General features: G+C 41.4%; 2 protein-coding genes across 4 annotated transcripts; both read left to right on the forward strand.

Moving 5' to 3' along the window:
• The first annotated feature begins 310 nt into the window (after positions 1 to 310).
• tlr3 (toll-like receptor 3) lies at positions 311 to 7,365 on the forward strand. 3 transcript variants are annotated; one of them, XM_053619552.1, is made up of 5 exons: positions 311 to 910; positions 1,645 to 2,142; positions 3,016 to 3,210; positions 4,421 to 6,276; positions 6,564 to 7,365. In XM_053619552.1, the coding sequence occupies exons 1-5, from the start codon at positions 908 to 910 to the stop codon at positions 6,790 to 6,792; spliced, it is 2,781 nt and encodes a 926-aa protein (XP_053475527.1). In that variant the 5' UTR covers positions 311 to 907; the 3' UTR covers positions 6,793 to 7,365. The 3 variants fall into 3 exon arrangements, with proteins under 3 accessions (XP_053475527.1, XP_053475529.1, XP_053475528.1); XM_053619554.1 differs by having other exon boundaries at positions 1,675 to 2,142; XM_053619553.1 differs by lacking the exon at positions 311 to 910 and having other exon boundaries at positions 1,644 to 2,142.
• Positions 7,366 to 8,953: 1,588 nt separating this feature from the next.
• On the forward strand, positions 8,954 to 16,707 carry LOC128604351 (cytochrome P450 4V2). The gene is made up of 12 exons (XM_053619440.1): positions 8,954 to 8,986; positions 9,112 to 9,430; positions 10,490 to 10,602; positions 11,128 to 11,213; positions 11,700 to 11,890; positions 12,870 to 12,939; positions 13,484 to 13,610; positions 13,707 to 13,883; positions 14,368 to 14,470; positions 14,632 to 14,766; positions 15,631 to 15,810; positions 15,955 to 16,707. The coding sequence occupies exons 1-12, from the start codon at positions 8,969 to 8,971 to the stop codon at positions 16,116 to 16,118; spliced, it is 1,683 nt and encodes a 560-aa protein (XP_053475415.1). The 5' UTR covers positions 8,954 to 8,968; the 3' UTR covers positions 16,119 to 16,707.
• Positions 16,708 to 18,252: the final 1,545 nt, after the last annotated feature.

Genomic DNA, 18,252 nt, shown 5'->3' on the forward strand with positions numbered 1-18,252 from the left:
TGAATAGTAAGTGAATCATTTAGATTCATCCGTGAATCAAAATGAATCAACATATGCTTAGCAAAATACAGTATCACTATATGCTGAGTGAATCAAAATGAATCACTGTATGCTGAGTGAATCAAAATGAATCACCATATGCTGAGGGAATTAAAAAGAATCACTGTATGCTGAATGAATTAAAAAGAATCACTGTATGCTGAATAAATCAAAAAGAATCACTGCATGCTGAAGGAATCAAAAATAATCACTGTATGCTGAGTGAATCAAAATGAATCAACGTATTAGCGAATCATACCGAATCACTGTATGCTGAGTGAATCAAAACGAACCAGTGTATAATTAGTAAATAAAAAAGAATATTTTTGTTGCCTTAATTCTTTATGTAAAAAAATGTTATCCATGTTAACAGAGCGCAAGCTGCAGCTGCATTTACATGCACACAGGAACACGCATGTAAAGTGTCCACCTGTATAGTACCTGTATGTAGTGGATGGGGTGTGGTTCGGGACACGTCCACACTGGCACAGCTGGCACTGTGTGCGCATTTTATGCGTCATGTTATGAAACTCTGAAGGTACCTACATGTTTTTATTTATTAAGTTGTTCATTTCCCCACCCCAAGTGAACCATGAGGAAGCGGTGAAGGGGAAAAGAAACTCGAAACCGGCTGCAGACTTTCACACTACAGCAAAAAGCGTCACACTAAGCGCGAGGACGCGGAGACGAGGCTCTTACACGAGTCATATCATCTTTCCCTTGAACACAGGGACTTCCGGTCTGGGCTTGTGGCTCTACACGGAACGCTCGCGCGCTTCGTTTTCCCTGGATACGCACGTCATTGAACTGCGACGCTGTTTATGTTTTGCCATAATAAGCAAACAAAACGTGTACCAGTCTGTGCTGAATGGTATGTATCTTGATACTTTATACACGTTATGCTCTCTCTCTCTCTCTCTCTCTCTCTCTCTCTCTCTCTGTCCCTTTCTCTCTCTCTCAGTGCAACTTTATTATAATGCATATATAACAACATAATAATATGACTACATAAATGGTTTATTATTATAATGGATCATTTATACTCTAAATTATTATTATTATTATTATTATTATTATTATTATTATTATTATTATTATTGTTGTTGTTGTTGTTGTTGTTATTATTATTAAAGTATCATTTGATTGTATTGACTATATCATGGCTTTCACACTTTTAGTATTATCTGATCACACAGTATTATCTGATATTACAATATCAGTTTAATATTTACAGTTGAGTGCGAAAGTTTGACCCCCCCATACATTAGACTGTGGCTGACTAATGTATCTTTAAAAAAAAAAAAAAATAGAAGATAAAAAGGAAATTAAAAATATCATGTGGGGGTCTAGCGACAAGGAAAAAATTACAGATTAGAGGATCTAAAAGCTTGTTTAGAGGATATGAAAGAGGTTGGAGGGAGTAACAAATGATCTGAGGATATTTATGACTCATTCAGAAAAGGAGGTGGAAACTTTTTAACTGATATGACTGATATGACTGAACTGATGAAACCTGAAATCTAAAATCTGCTAGTTATATGACACTATAGGCATAACATTATAGTCATTCCGGTTGTATTTATTGACTCTATTTATATATATTAGTGTGGCATTTTGCTGATGATTTTCTGTAAGGTCGTGCAAGGTTGCCGAGAGCGAGTGCACATGGCGATTTGGAACACCACCCTCCCGTTGCTGTTTCTCTGCACGTGGGTGCTCGTGCCGAGTCGAGCTTACAGAAGCGAGTGCAGAGTTGAGCTGAGAAAGGCGGACTGCAGCCACATGAACCTCAACACCATCCCTCAGGACTTGCCTGAGGACATCAGCGTCCTGGATGTGTCCCATAACCGGCTGGTCGAGCTCAAACCCTCATCTCTGACTCGATACCGCAGTCTGGAGCATATCGACGCCAGCTACAACAGCCTGAAGGCGGTGCCGGCGAGTCTGTGCCAGGCTACGCCAGAGCTGTGGTGGCTCACGCTGCGTCACAACGAAGTGCACCTGCTGCAAGACCGAGACCTGAGGAACTGCACACGCCTCACACACCTGGACCTGTCCGATAACAGACTGAGACTTACAGGAGAACCCTTCTCAGGGACGGAGGTAGGTCATGTTTTAGTCCCAGTGAAGCTGGCATTGCTTCTGTATCTGTCTTATTGAAGAAGGCGTGGCCTCTGTATCTGTCTTATTGAAGAAGGCGTGGCCTCTGTATATGTCTTATTGGAGAAGGCGTGGCCTCTGTATCTGTCTTATTGAAGAAGGCGTGGCCTCTGTATCTGTCTTATTGAAGGAGGCGTGGCCTCTGTATCTGTCTTATTGAAGAAGGTGTGGCCTCTGTATCTGTCTTATTGAAGGAGGTGTGGCCTCTGTATCTGTCTTATTGAAGAAGGCGTGGTTTCTGTATCTGTCTTATTGAAGAAGGCGTGGCTTCTGTATCTGTCTTAGTGAAGGAGACGTGGCTTCTGTATCTGTCTTATTGATGGTGTGGCTTCTGTATCTGTCTTAGTGAAGGAGGTGTGGCTTCTCTATATGTCTTATTGAAGGTGTGGCCTCTGTATCTGTCATCTTGAAGAAGGCATGGCCTCTCCATATGTCCTAGTGAAGGAGGCGTGGCCTCTGTATCTGTCTTATTGAAGGAGACGTGGCTTCTCTATCTGACGTCTTGAAGAAGGCATGACCTCTGTATCTGTCTTAGTGAAGGAGGCGTGGCCTCTGTATCGGTCATCTTGAAGAAGGCTATGTTAGCTGTTAGATTACAGGTAGCTGGCTAGTTTAGGTAAGGCTACAAAGTGAATAAAGTGCCAATGGGCCTTTGAAGCTGTTAAAAGGAGGCGTGGCCTTGGTGCTGTTGATTGTATCCAAACTGTATCAAATTTACCTACTAAATTTACTTTATTTACCTTAAACGATGTGTTATTATGTGCTATAAATCATATCAGCATTATCTAATTCCTCATTCCCTCTGTATTTGTGCAGAACTTGGCCTTCCTGGACGTATCCCGAAACAAGCTGACCACCGCTCGTCTGGGGTCGCGACCCCAGCTGCCCAGCTTGCAGACCCTCGTCCTCGCCGGCAACGACATCGCAGACCTGAAGAAGGACGACTTTTATTTTCTCAACGAGTCCTCGTTGTTCCGGACGCTGTCTCTTTCTTCTCTGCCTCTGAAGAAGGTGAGGAGGAACGCAGATGCATCATAAGCTCACTTTCGCTCGTCGGGTATTAGTGTGAAGGAATGAGGAACGGAGTAGTACCGTATGTTATATGTGAAAGGGGACGAGGGGAAGTAAGAAAAGACGACAGAAACTTTCAACCAGGCAGCCTGAAGCACGAATTAAGGTTACTGCTTCATGATGAATAAAGGCCCATAAAACCAATGAGCTGAGGTGTAACTAATAATACAAGCTAATTAGCTTTAACAACACTAACTAGTTCACCATATAGCAGAACATTAATCTGGTAAGTTTGAGAGTAGTCGGAATAGACTGCTCATGGTAATAGAGCTATCTATGATTTATTATCTTCATATCATTATTCTTCCAGGAGGCGGAGCCACGAATACACACTGGGAAAAAAAAATCGCATGGACTTTGATCAAGACCGCAGAGTTTACTGACATAATCAAATAATCAGAACACTTTAAGTGAACTTTCCATTCACTGTATTTATCATAAATACATACCTTTCCATTTATCATAATTATTTATATATAAATTTGTGTCACAGCCAGATTCCAAAACTTTTACAGTGACTTTTCTGAAGATTCTTGTCTTCTTATTCTTATTTTTATTAAACACGATGGTGGTTAGCACGTTGGACTCGCACCTCCGGGGTTAGGGGTTCAAATTCCACCCCAGCCTGTGTGTGCGGAGTTTGCATGTTCTCCCCGTGCTTCGGGGGTTTCTTCGAGGTACTCTGGTTTCCTCCCCCAGTCCAAAGACATGCATTGTACGCTGATTGGCGTTTCCAAATTGTCCGTAGTGTGTGTGCGATTGTGCCCTGTGATGGGTTGGCTCCCCGTCTTGTGCCTCGAGTTCCCTGGGATAGGCTCCAGGCTCCCTTTGAGCATGTATAGGATAAGCGGTACAGAAAATGGATGAATAGATGGATGCACTGAAAGGTCTAAAGAATGTCAGCTCGAATGGTGCAGGTTGAAAGTCTATAGTTATCCATAGAAATCCATAGTTCTCATGCCTGTTAACAAAAGCAGATGTTAAGTCAAGCTGAAATCACTAAAATTGGTATCACAGATGAGAACCTCTGTGAAGCTGAGTCTATAGGATCTGTATGTCAGTTGCCATGTGGTAGCTACAGTACTGTGGTACAATGTATAGTCTGTAAAAAAAAAAAAAGTATTGTACTAATTGTAGCCTTAATCACCAGGTGGACCGTGGCTGCTTCGAGCCCATTGCTGGGTTACAAGACCTGGTGCTAGATGGTTGTAAGCTCAACCCTTCCTTCATGTCTAGACTCTGTGAGGAGCTGTCTGACACCTCTTTGAGAAACCTGTCTATCCAGTTTACTCAGCAGGTCTTGCTGAACAACAGCACCTTCAAAGGCCTAGGCAAGACCAACCTCACGATCCTGGATCTCTCCAACAACAACATGGCCAGAATCACAGATGGAGCCTTTCAGTGGTTTCCCATGCTGGAGTACCTCTCTTTAGAGCACAACAACCTGAAACATCTGACCAAAGGTACCTTCTTGGGACTGAAAAGTCTGAGGAAACTCAACCTACAGTCGGCGCTAGCTAAAGGTCATGCGTCTCCCTTGCCCGTCATAGACGACTTCTCTTTCCAGCCACTGGTCAAGCTGGAGTATCTGTACATGGAGAAGACGTCATTTAGGGAGATCACTGAGAATATCTTTTACGGACTTCCGTGTCTGAGAGAGCTGAATCTTGGCTGGAGCAGCACAGGGCTAAAGATAGTCAGCAACACCACCTTTGCTTCCTTGAATGGATCTTCACTTCTTCAGATGCTCAATCTTACAGGTATGGGCATCAAGACCCTTGAGCCAGGAGCTTTTTCAAGCTTGGGAAACCTTAAGATTCTTGTGCTCAGTCATAACTACATCAACCAGCAGCTGACAGGGGAAGAGTTTCAGGGTCTCAACAGTATCAGGGAAATTCATTTGTCCTTCAACCAGCAGATGATCACTTTAATGTCTACGTCGTTCATACATGTACCCACATTGAGGACTCTGATGCTCGGGCATGCCCTAAGTTCTAATTTGGAAGTGGATCCGTCTCCGTTTCGACTGCTGGTCAACCTGACGTTGCTGGATCTCAGTAATAATAACATCGCAAACATCAAAAACGGCTTGCTCGATGGACTACACCATCTCAGTGTGCTGAAACTGCAGCACAATAATTTGGCCAGGGTGTGGAAAAATGCTAATCCTGGGGGTCCAGTGCTGATCCTTCGCGATGCTCAGAACCTTACTGTTCTCGAGTTGGACTACAATGGTCTCGATGAGATTCCGATGAAGGCCTTCCAAGGCCTCTCGAAACTAAAATACCTCAGTATTAGTGGGAATCTCCTGAATTTTCTGCATGACTCCATTTTTGACGACTTGCGGTCCTTGCGCTTCCTGCGGCTGCACAGAAACCTCTTGACCTCAGTGCGGCGGGAGACGTTCGGCGTGCCGCTGTCCAACCTGACCGAGCTTTTCATGGATCATAACCCCTTCGATTGCACCTGTGAGAGCATTCTATGGTTCAACAAATGGCTCAATACAACCAACACCAGCGTACCTGACCGTGCCAAAAGCTACGTCTGCAACACTCCATCCATGTACTTCAACCGTTCGGTGTTGGACTTCAACCCAGAATCCTGTAAGGACCTGGTACCCTTCCAGGCTTTGTATGTAATCACCAGCTCCTTAGTACTAGGTCTGATGGTTCTAGCCTTCCTGGTGCACTTCCAGGGCTGGAGGATTCAATTCTACTGGAACATTTTAGTCAATCGCACCCTAGATATAAACGACTCTCGTTATAAAAGGGTGGCCGAGTGCAGATATGAATATAAAGCCTACGTTGTCCATGCTCAGGAGGATAGACTTTGGGTGGAACGAAGCTTGCTTCCTCTGGAAGACAAGGATTTCAAGTTCTTCTTGGAGGACCGGGATGCAATGCCAGGCATCTCCACGTTAGAGACCATAGTAGACAACATGAGAATCTCCCGGAAAATCCTTTTTGTTGTCACAGAGGCGCTTTTGAATGATCCCTGGTGTAGACAGTAAGTCCAAGAATTTATCACAGACATGTTTAAAGATTGAACTGAAAGATATCTGATCAAATGTGACCTTAAGCCAGTTTCTACTTCTTGTGTCTGGTTCCTCTAAATGTTCCCTTGCAACCAGCCAAAACATGCACTCATCTTAGCAAATTATTCCAGAATAATACTCTGCACAAAAACACAAATATTCAGTGTCCATTTACTGTCTCAATACATCTTAAAACAAGTATTTGTCACAAGTGTTATCTCAGTTCGGTCTTACTCTCTGTGTCACTTACTTTCTGTAGGTTTAAAGTCCACCATGCCCTTCACCAGTTAATGGAAGAAAATCGAGACTCGCTGGTTCTGATTTTCCTGGAGGATGTCGCAGATTACCGCCTGACTCAGTCGCTCATGTTGCGTAAAGGCATGCTAAAACACCGCTGCATGCTCCAGTGGCCTCTGCAAAAAGAGCGCATCCCGGCTTTCCGCCAGAAGCTACAGCTAGCGTTGGCCTCGAGTAACCGGGTCAGCTAAAGCCTGCTATCTCGGTAGAACCTGGATGAAGCATTTAACTGTATATAGCAGACACCAGTAGTAAGGGTTGCTGTTAATGCTAGTCTCAAGAAAGACGTAATGCTGTTTACCTTTTCAGTGCCTTACTCACAAATTTGCCAAGCTGTGGATAGTATAATAAAGGTGAGGCTACAGGTTATTAAATTCACTTAGCTCTGTTAGCACACTAGGTTCATACATACCAGTAGCAAGTATTACTTGAAAAAAAAAGGTAAGCTGATCCACTTTAAGATAACGGGGCCAGATAAATTTACATTTGAAAACTGTGTTGTGTCTAAATATACAGAGCTGGATTTTTGTAATATTCTGTATTTTTGTGTATATATATATATATATATATATATATATAATTTTTTTTTCCAGATTATGACATTACAGTTATGTAGTGAACATTTATTGTATGTAAACCGTCTTGATTTTATACAACAAGTACTGGGTTCACTTCTCATGATTTACGGTTATGCTCTGCCCCCTAGTGGCTGTGTCTGGAATAAACGATTTGAAGGCGTGTAAATTCATCAACGCCTGCTTTCATTTGAAAGTGTAATTATTATAAATAACAGTAGTTTAGAAAGACATTGGGATATACTTAAAGTTGTTTATTCAGTTTGAAGAAACTCAGAGACTCGAATAGTAGCGTCCCTCGACGATTTGAATGTTTATTTTTATTACACGTACATTAAAAAAGAGCATCATGGATTAAATAGTATTTAACCGACATACTGTCATTTTTGAAACTTTTAAACATTTTAATATTATTTAAGCGCAGCTATTTTAACTAACATTAAAAGGACGAATGTTTCAGTAATAATTTTTTTTTCCATTAGATTAATTAAATTTCATAATAGTTATGTCATTATGACACACACACGTCTCAGGGGTGTGTAGTCGCGCGTACACACACACACATATATATATATTCATTCATTGAAGTGATTCATTGATTCATTCATAAAAGTGATTCATTGATTCATTCATAAAAATGATTCAATGATTCATTCATTGATTAAATTTTTATCCAATCATTGATCCATACAGATCAGTTAGTCGTCTCTCTCTCACGCACACACACGCACACACACTTATATATTCATTCATTGAAGTGATTCATTGACTCATTAAAGTGATTCATTGATTCATTCATAAAAGTGATTCAATGATTCATTCATAAAAGTGATTCAATGATTCATTCATAAAAGTGATTCAATGATTCATTCATTGATTAAATTTGTATCCAATTATTGATCCATACAGATCTGTTAGTCTTCGTCTCTCTCTCAAACACACACGCACACACACACACACACACACACACACACACAAACACACACGCCCGCACGCACACAATTTCATTCTTTTATCCAATCAGTCCATTTATTTATTGAGTCAATAAAGGCTCACTGGCAATCTTTCCTTTTGATATTTGATCTATCCATCCATCTATTCTTCTTTTTTATCAATCCATTCACTGTCATATATTATCTATTCATTCCTATTAATAATGAAATTCCTATTAAGGGGAAATTAATATACTGCTGACCTTCTAAGTATGTGTTTGTGTGTGTGTGTGTTTGTGTGTGTGTGTGTGTGTGTGTGTGTGGATGGCTACAAGGTGCTTAAAGGTGTAAATGTGATCATTCTAACGTACGCACTGCATCATGACCCGCGATTCTTACAATAAAAAGAGAAGGGGGGGGGGGGGCGGGGGGTGTTGGGGGGTCGTTGGGGGTAACCAGGATAACAGAATGACAGTCAATTTAAAATACAAACAAAAACACTTGTTAAAGAATAAACACTCGAGCACTTAAGCTAATTTTTTGTGTCAGTGTGAAAATGCAGGTTAGGGAGGGTGTTGTTGTTGTTGTTGTTTTTGTTGTTGTTGTTTTGGCATTCAGGTGGAGATGGAGGTGCAGACTCTTTAAAACCTGAACTTCCAAGCCACAGCCAGTAATATTCAGTGACGGTGTTTATTCTTCCTCTGTCGGTGCATTACTGAACTCACTCCTGAGATAAACAGATCTGCTCAATCCACAGCGCGTGCAAGAAATTGCTGCAGAGAGAAATATGAAGGAAGGAGAGAATTAAAGAAAAAGGGAAGGGAGGTGTCAGAGACAGTAAAGACAGAATAAGAGAAAGGATGAAGGAAGAGAATGAGGTAGGAAAAGAGGGAAAGAAAAGAAACACAACAGAATAGAGTGGGGGAGAGAAAAGGGCCAATCTGTAAAAAAAAAAAAAAAAAAAAAAAAAAAATCCACCTTCCAAAGTCTGTATTTCCACGAGGCCACTCCTCTTTCACCTGATTGGTCAGCTCTGGTGGGCGCGGTGAACTCGTGTGAACTGGACAAGGTTGAGACGCAGAGCGCAGATCACATCCCTGCTGTGTGTGCGCTACATCTGCTCGCGCTCTCGGTCCACATGGCGCGCGCTCTGGGTTTGGTGGCTGCGGGCGCGTGCGTCCTCGCGCTCGTGGTAGCCTGGGTCTCGTACCGGCTGCTCCGGAACTTCCTGCGGATGTGGACCGAGCTGAAGCCCGTCCCGAGCATCGGTGTAGCCTACCCTCTCCTCGGGCACGCGCTCCAGCTCAAGACCAAAGCCGGAGGTGAGACACATCCCCAAACAAATAACACAATAATGACGAATATTACAGCAAGCATACCAGCAAGTAGGTAAACAAGTAAACAAGCAAACAAGCAGATAAGTGTATAGGTTAGTAAATAAATAGGTAGTGTGAATAAGAAAATAAATAAGTAGTGTAAATAATAAAATAACCAAGTATATAGGCAAGTAAACAAATAAGTAGTGTAAATAAGAAAATAAATAAGTATATAGGTAAGTAAATAAACAAGCAGTCTAATAAGTAAATAAATAAATAAGTAGTGTAAATAAGAAAATAAATAAATAAGTATATAGGTCAGTAAACAAGTAGTGTAAATAAGAAAATAAATAAGTATATAGGTAAGTAAATAAACAAGCAGTCTAAATAAATAAGTAGTGTAAATAAGAAAATAAATAAGTATATAGGTAAGTAAATAAATAAATAAGTAGTGTAAATAAGAAAATAAACAAGTATATAGGTAAATAAATAAATAAGTAGTGTAAATAAGAAAATAAGTATATAGGTAAGTAAATAAATAAGCAGCCTAAATAAGTAAATAAATAAATAAGTATATAGGTAAGTAAATAAATAAGCAGTCTAAATAAATAAATAAGTATATAAGTAAGTCAATAAACACTCAAACAGAATCTTTTTGCTAGTCTGCTAATAGCAAATGTTTCCAATGACAAGATTTTAAAGAGTCCCTGATGTGTGGAACTAATTGGAAGATCAGTTTTATATTAGTTAATTTTTTAAAATGATAAATTACCAGTAATATTTGTTTTAAATACAGTTTATTGTAAATGGCGCACTTATATACACTGTGTCTCATTCACACACACACTCACACACCAGTGGTAGCAGAGCTGCCATGCAAGGCGCTAACTTGCCATCGGGAGAAACTTGGGGTTCAGTGTCTTGCCCACGGACACTTCGGCACGGGGAGTCACGTGGGCCGGGGATCGAACCTCCAACCCTACGATTAGTGGACGACCCGCTCTACCACCTGATCCACAGCCGCTCTGTTTATAAAGTTTATAAAGCATTATACCGGTGTGTTAGAGTTTTTTTCTCAGGTGATCCAATACACGAATGAGTTTCGGGATGCTCCGCTGCTCATGCTGTGGATAGGACCTGTACCCTTCCTCTTACTCTACCACTCTGAGACGATTGAGGTACACACACACACTCACACACACACTCACACTTTTGCACAAACATGCTCCAACCAGTTTAACAGACATTTAAAGTGTATCTGCTTTAAACACATTAGATTCAGTTCTGTGCATAAGTATACACACCTGTTGAACGTTTCTAGAACAATGTTGAGATAATAAATCATGAATCTACACGAAATAACCCACGATACTGAAGTAAAACTACGGCACAAGCACCATGGGTAACTCTCAGCATGATGCTCCCACCACCATGCTTCACAGTGGGGATGGAGGTTCCCAGTTCCAGGGTGTAGCACTACAAAATGTGGAAAGGTTCAAGGGCGGTAAAGGCTTATGTAAATGCTTAGATGAGTAGCGACAGCTGCACTTTAAACGGGAATACTTACGCAAGGCACTGTGTTTATGAGTTAAGTGGCGTTTATGTAACCTAATTGACTATTATCTTAATGCTGATACTAATTTAATCACCCACACCCGTTTTCACCCTGGTTAATGTGTCCGCTGTGTTCTCTCCCTGTTCAGCCGGTTCTGAATAACTCGTTACACATGGACAAGGCTTATGCTTATAAGTTTTTGCACCCCTGGCTCGGAACCGGACTACTGACGAGGTACAAACCTGCAAGCAATAAAACTCATACTCCATCATACGAGATTCCACTGTGATTTACTGAGACGGGATCCACACTAGTCGTTATTATTGGCTAATTATATATTATAATAAATGTACATAATATGTAATGGAGGGACGTTTTTGAACGACGCTACATCAATAGCAGTACAAAAATGCATGTGTTGTAATAGGAAAATAATCCACGACGGTGTGACGTGATGAAATGGACTTACACTTACCACCCTTAAGTTGTTTTCTTTCTTTCTTTTTTTTTTTCCCCCATAACAGCACGTCCTGAAGTGTCTGATTTCTCCTATACCACAGCAGTTTGCCAACAATTACATTTATTATTTAGTTTTATCCATTTGAGGTTACATTTAATGTTCGGAATATCTACAAGGCTAGTTCGTTCTTGTTATCACTTACGTAAGAGCAGCTATAAACTGTCGTTTCCTCACCCTCTTACAATCTCTCTGTCTCTCAGTACGGGGGATAAATGGCGGCGCAGAAGAAAGCTCCTCACGCCCACCTTCCATTTCTCCATTCTGACCGACTTCCTGGAGGTGATGAACGAGCAGGCCGAGGTCCTCGTTGACAAACTTCACACGCAGGCAGGGAAAGGGCCCTTCGACTGCTTCAGCCACATCACACTCTGCGCTCTCGATATCATCTGTGGTGTGTGTGTGTGTGTGTGTGTGTGTTTTCTTATGCTTTGTTATAGTTGTAATGTCCATATACCTACATATCAACTTCTCACAGCCACATTGGTAACATCCTAACTCTCATAACAATGAAATGAACTTTAAATACGAACTAAAATGTTAGTCTCTCATTAGCTGCTGAAGGGAAAGCAAGCTAGCATTAATCGCTAACTCAAACTTGCATGAGATCTGACAAATTGAGAAATGTCAACATTGCAGCAGAAGAAGAAAACGAAAGGGTTATGTGGCGCTACAACATTGAACTGCGACGTTAGATGCAAAATTTGCAGAAGCTAGCATAATCAGCATACACGGCTAATGTTAGCTTTCCCACCTAGCCCACAGTTACCTCAGAGAACACAGACACACAGAAATAGTTTTGTTATATGTAAAGTAATCAACAGACCCTGGATGCCAGCTCAAACAACTAACTAAGCTAGCAGTTACAATTGCTAACAGCCATTTGAAAATAGCATTCATTTGACCTTCATGTTTGTTCAGACCTGATGTTTACCTCAGAATTCTCAGCGAAGCAGTTCAAAGTCTATGTGAGGAAAAAAAAGCCACTTTATGGTTGATTCAGAGGTTTGTAGATTGTAAATACATTGTGAAAAACCACACCTTATTCTCGCTCAAACAGTTTATGACCAGTGATTTGGCTAGTGATGATCCATTCACAAGTGAATCAACTCTTTGACTCTACGAGCCGGTTAGTGGTATTTTGTTAGTTATAGAAGGTAGAGTTAAATTAATCGAACAATTACAGTGATAGATAAGCAAAGATTAATAACTTTGGGCTGCTTCGAGAAAGAAAAAAAAGAAAAAAACAATCCAACGAGCCGCTCGGAAACCGAAAGAGTCGACTCTCTTTGGTGAATCAGTGAGACTTAGTAAATCTGACTTATTAAAAAGAGTCAGAATTCTCATCACTAGTTATTGTGATTGATTCACAGAAACAGCCATGGGGAAGAAGATCTACGCACAGAGCAACCACGACTCCGAGTATGTGCGCGCCGTGTATCGGTAAGTGTACATCAATGTTAGCTCTAGTTAGCGATTTCTCTATTTAGCAAATCTCCCCTGCTGTGGCACACCTGAATTCAAAAAACTTTCCTCAGTTACTCAATATACTACCCAATAATATTGAGTACCAAATATTAGCCAGCTAAATAGTATAGTTAATAGATACCTTTCCAGTACTAGCTATCTTAAGTAGCCGGCGAACAGGCTAGCGAGCAGCTAGTTAACATCACGTAAACTGTGGTAAATAAACAAAGTGTTTGCTTTACGCTAACTATTACAAAATCTAATCAGAAAAAGAAACTGAGCCACGTCCGCTAGCCAGCTGGATAACTTTTGGTAAATTGTTATGATGTATTTGTGATCATTTACAGCCAGGAGTTAAGTTTGCTAGCACTTTAACTTAAGCTCCGGCCTTGTCGAAGCTGCAAAATCACTCTACGATGATTAAATCACGACTTGCTGTGTAAAAGCTATAGATACTTCTCTTTTAAATAACAGTGTCTCAATGACCTCTCAAACTGACACTGAAATCTGATTGGTCCAGGATGACTGACCTCATCAGCAAGCGCCAGCGGATGCCGTGGTTCTGGCCGGACTTTGCGTTCCAGTACTTCGGCGATGGCAAAGAGCACGATCGCTGTCTGAAGATCCTGCACTCCTTCACCCAGAGGGTACGTATTTTTGGTCAATGGTTATGATGTCACAAATAGCATCCAACCAGCTCTGAGGTCTCACCGGTCCTTTTCATTGATTTGACACGTACGTAGGTCATTCGTGAGAGGGAGGCGTATGGACTCCACTACATAGACTACGACAGCGGAGCGGATCAGACAAAGAAGAAGAGGCGGGCCTTCCTGGATATGCTGCTGAAGACGACGGACGAGGACGGAAACAAGATGACACACCAAGACATCCAGGAGGAAGTGGACACTTTTATGTTCGAGGTAACCGTTTCATACAGTCACAATGAACGACTTGGCGCTTTTTAGTATGAATGTACAGTCGAGAGAACATTATTGCTAGGCAACTGGGAAAATATGGAGCCAAGAATAAGCTAGCTTATAGCTAGCTAAGTCTATTTGAAGGCTGAGTGACCATGAAAGTGATACAAAACCATGCACAATATCCACATTTCTCTCAGATATATGTGTGTTCAAAACACTGTTTGACTATAAATAAACTGTAAATACGGTTGCCTTCGGGCGCTAACCCAATACATGCGTTTCTGTCAAAATATTTGTTAGGTAAATAAGCAGCAGGTGAAACTGCTTATAAATGCACACGAACATTTATATTCATTATGTTCATTATTCGTTCTAGTGATATCGGCTAATTGACTACATTTGGGCTAAATTGAATGACTTTATTTAAAAGAAGCACATTGCAGTGTTTTAGAAATTAGGTGTTTTTGTCGCCCCCTGGTGGCAGGGTCATGACACTACAGCGGCTGGTATGAACTGGGCCATTCACCTGCTGGGGGCTCATCCTGACATACAGAGGAAAGTTCAGCAGGAACTGTATGAAGTATTCGGTGAGTTCTCTCTCTCTCTCTCTCTCTCTCTCTCTCTCTCTCTCTCTCTCACACACACACACACACACACACACACACTCTCTCTACAGTTATGTTCACGTATTTATCAGGAATATACTGTATGTATTGTGTATCTTTGTTTGCGTGTGTGTGTGTGTCAGGTGACTCTGACAGACCCATTACCACCGAGGACTTGAAGAAGCTGCGTTATCTGGAGTGTGTGATTAAAGAGGCGCTGCGTATCTTTCCGTCTGTGCCATTCTTCGCTCGCAGCATCTGTGAAGACACAAAGATCAGTGAGTCTCTCTTTCTCTCTCGCTCGCTCTCTCTCTCTCTCTCTCTCTCACACACACACACTCACACACACACAGATTGGCTCACTCATTTACTCACTTGCAGTCCTCCACGATATAAGATTCACATATTTTTTTTTAGATATTTATGCATAAGATGATGACCGATTGATTCACTGATTCATTCCTTAATTGATTCATTCTTTTATCTCTTTCTCAGTCCATTTATTTATTGTTTGATCCATTGCTTTAGTCATTGGTTCAGTGAACAGTTCGTTCTCTTACTGATCCATGCATATTCCACCGTCGCCACTCAGTGGCTTGCTCAGTTGGGATAAATTTGCACCTTTAATATCTGTATACCATGTTGATATTTCTGTAAAGCTGCTTTGAGACAATGTCTATTGTAAAAAGCGCTATACAAATAAAATAAATAATAAATAATAAAAAATATTCATCGAGAGATCCGTCGACTGACCGATTCGTTTACCCAGTGATTCATCCATTGATTCGTTGATTGATTTATTGATAGATTCATCAATCGATCCAGTCGTCACTCCATTAAATCGCCGATCCGTCGTCTCGTCGGTGACCAGACGAGTAACAGCGTTAAGAATAAATGTTATTTAATGATCATGCTAAAGTGGTTACGTGTAAATGTGAACCCACGCATCGACACACCCCTTTTCTTCAATGATCCATCCATCCATCTATTCCTCTTCTTTTTTTTTTTTAGCCGTCCATTCACCGTCATCGTTTATCCATTCATTCATACTGATTATGAAATTCCTATTAATGTGGAAATTCTGATAAACTGCTGACCTGGTAAGTGTGTGTGTGTGTGTGTGTGTGTGTGTGTGTGTGTAGACGGCTACAAAGTGCCTAAAGGTGTAAATGTGATCATACTAACGTACGCGCTGCACCGTGACCCGCGAGTCTTCCCCGAGCCCGAGGAGTTTCGTCCTGAGCGCTTCCTGCCCGAGAACACGGTGGGACGAAACCCGTACTGCTACATCCCCTTCTCTGCAGGCCTGCGCAACTGCATCGGTCTCTCTCTCACACACTCGTAACCGGAAATGTTCGAATATTACGACAGTGCTGTTGAACTAGCGCACTGACAGCTGTTTTGGGGTGCGTGTGTGTGTGTGTGTGTGTGTGTGTGTGTGTGTGTGTGTGTGTGTGTGTGTGTAGGTCAGCGTTTTGCTCAGATGGAGGAGAAGGTGATTCTGGCCTCCATCTTGCGCTCCTTCAACATCGTGTCGTGTCAGAAGAGAGACGAGCTGAAGCCACTGGGAGACCTCATCCTCAGACCTGAGCAGGGCATCTGGATCACGCTGGAGAAGAGACGCCGCTAACACACACACACACACACACACACACACACGATAGGTGCTATTAAGAGATGAGCTTAGAGGGTGGCAGTAAAACCAATATTCTTATGCTATTAATTGTAGAAGATGAATTGAATCGTTGATATGGAAAATAACCACACCTATACTTTAGCCCTCGTGTACTTGGGTTTGGGTTTGGGAGGGGGCGGAGTCATCCCTGAAGAGACCACTCCCATCAGGATAGATGTGTTTCATGATCGTAGGATAAACGGGATCAATCAAAAGTGTTTTCATTCACGTCCGTTCTCCAAATGTAGGAACCCTTTTTGATCTTTCCACTAAAAGTGATTAGCCTCCATGTGAAGGATTTTCTTAATGATTTACCGAAAATGTTACTTAAATTCAAAAAAAAAAAAAAAAAATTAATTACTAACTTTCAGTCTGTAATTTGAGTAGTAACGCTGTGATCAAATAAAGTAAACAGACATCTAACGCAAGCTTACTTTTCTTCTTCCCGTGAGCTTCACGAAATTCAGATGATGCAACTTCCTGCTGAACATGTGACTCTTTGAATGGATTCAATAAATGAATAAATAAACCAATAAATAAACTATTACGTTTTTTAATGATTATATTTCAAGGGGAACACGGATAAAAACCGAATCTCAAACATTTCGCCGGGCGCTCCAGGATTTCGCCGTCGCAGAAATGAACGCAAAATCAAACCGCGATATTCGGAGGAACGTACGATTTTTGAGATTTTCCGTAGATTCGGGCCGAGAAGCGTCACGTGATGTCGTCAGACCCCGCGTTCGGCCGAAGCCCTCTTCGATTCACACGCGTCGAACACGAGTACAGCTAAAAACGGTCTCGTTTACGAACGAGCGCGGAACCATTTCCCGCGATTGTGATTTCGCAGATTTGTGTAGTCTTCCGTAAAAAAAAAAAAAAACAACAACAACAAAATAAAAGCACAAAACCTCTGTAAAATCCTGCGTGGACTGAATTAGGACCGCTGATGGTCATTCGGCTGTTGAAGAGTCAGAATCAGGGTTCCAAGTAATAAATTAATTACATAATAAATTGTGTAATTAATCACAGAATTTGAATGAAACGAGACAGTTTTAAATACATATATATATATAGATAGATAGATTTGTGAAAAACTTAACTTTCACGCAGAGATTCAATTTCTAGTCACCACACACACACACACACACACACACACACCTACCTTCCTCCCACCTGCCAAGAGCAAACCAGTGGTTTCTTCTCACACCGATGGAAAACACTCTCTCACTCTCTCTCTCTCCATCGTGGCACTTCCTCCTGGCGTCCGCAAACTTTTAAACTTCTTTTTTAACTTCTTTTAAAACTTTGACTGGCCTTCGTCCTAACTGTCCGTCTGCGCGCTCTCCTGACCGAGATACGCGATCACGCAATTATACTGCTATCAGTCAGAATCAGGCGTGATTGATGGTTCAGCCAACACACACTTCACCGCACACGGGACTGAACCGGACGAGCGATAAGCCATCGGATTGAAGTTAAAGAACAAAACAGTAGAGTGAACTAAATAGTCGTATTTGAACTAAATAGTCTCCAGGCGATCGTTAAAATTAAAGTTAAAACAAGTTCCTTCGATTAGCAAAGATGAGTTACACTTCAAAACGCTCACGGTGAGGTAAGTGTGCTAATTAGCTAAGCGTTTATTTGCTAACGTTTTTCTTTGCTGTTTTTAAATTTAGCTGGCTAGTAATATAAGCTTAGCTAGCTAATGTAGGACAAGCTGTTGAGCTAGCGATGGTAGTTAAATGACTAGCTTGCTAAGTAGGTCAGCTCAATACGCGCTACGAGAGAGAAAACTATCTTTGTTCTTACTGTATAAGCCGACTAGAATCTGAGAACTGGGTGTGATTAACGATTCTCTTCACTTCATCGCGCGCGGGACGTGACGCGAGGAGCGCCAAGTCATCGGAGTTTATTCTGTAAACCAAATGAGAGACGTGCTTTGAAGCACACGATTATCCGTGACGTTCATTCAAAGTTATTTATGTGGATAAGGGGAGGGATTTATAAGAAATGCAAGCCAGGCTGTGTGTGCGAAATGATTCAGCAAAAAAATCTAAAAGTTTTAATTAAATTAAGAACTTTCCTT

The sequence above is a fragment of the Ictalurus furcatus genome, chromosome 29, assembly GCF_023375685.1.
Source record: "Ictalurus furcatus strain D&B chromosome 29, Billie_1.0, whole genome shotgun sequence".
NCBI lineage: Eukaryota > Metazoa > Chordata > Actinopteri > Siluriformes > Ictaluridae > Ictalurus > Ictalurus furcatus.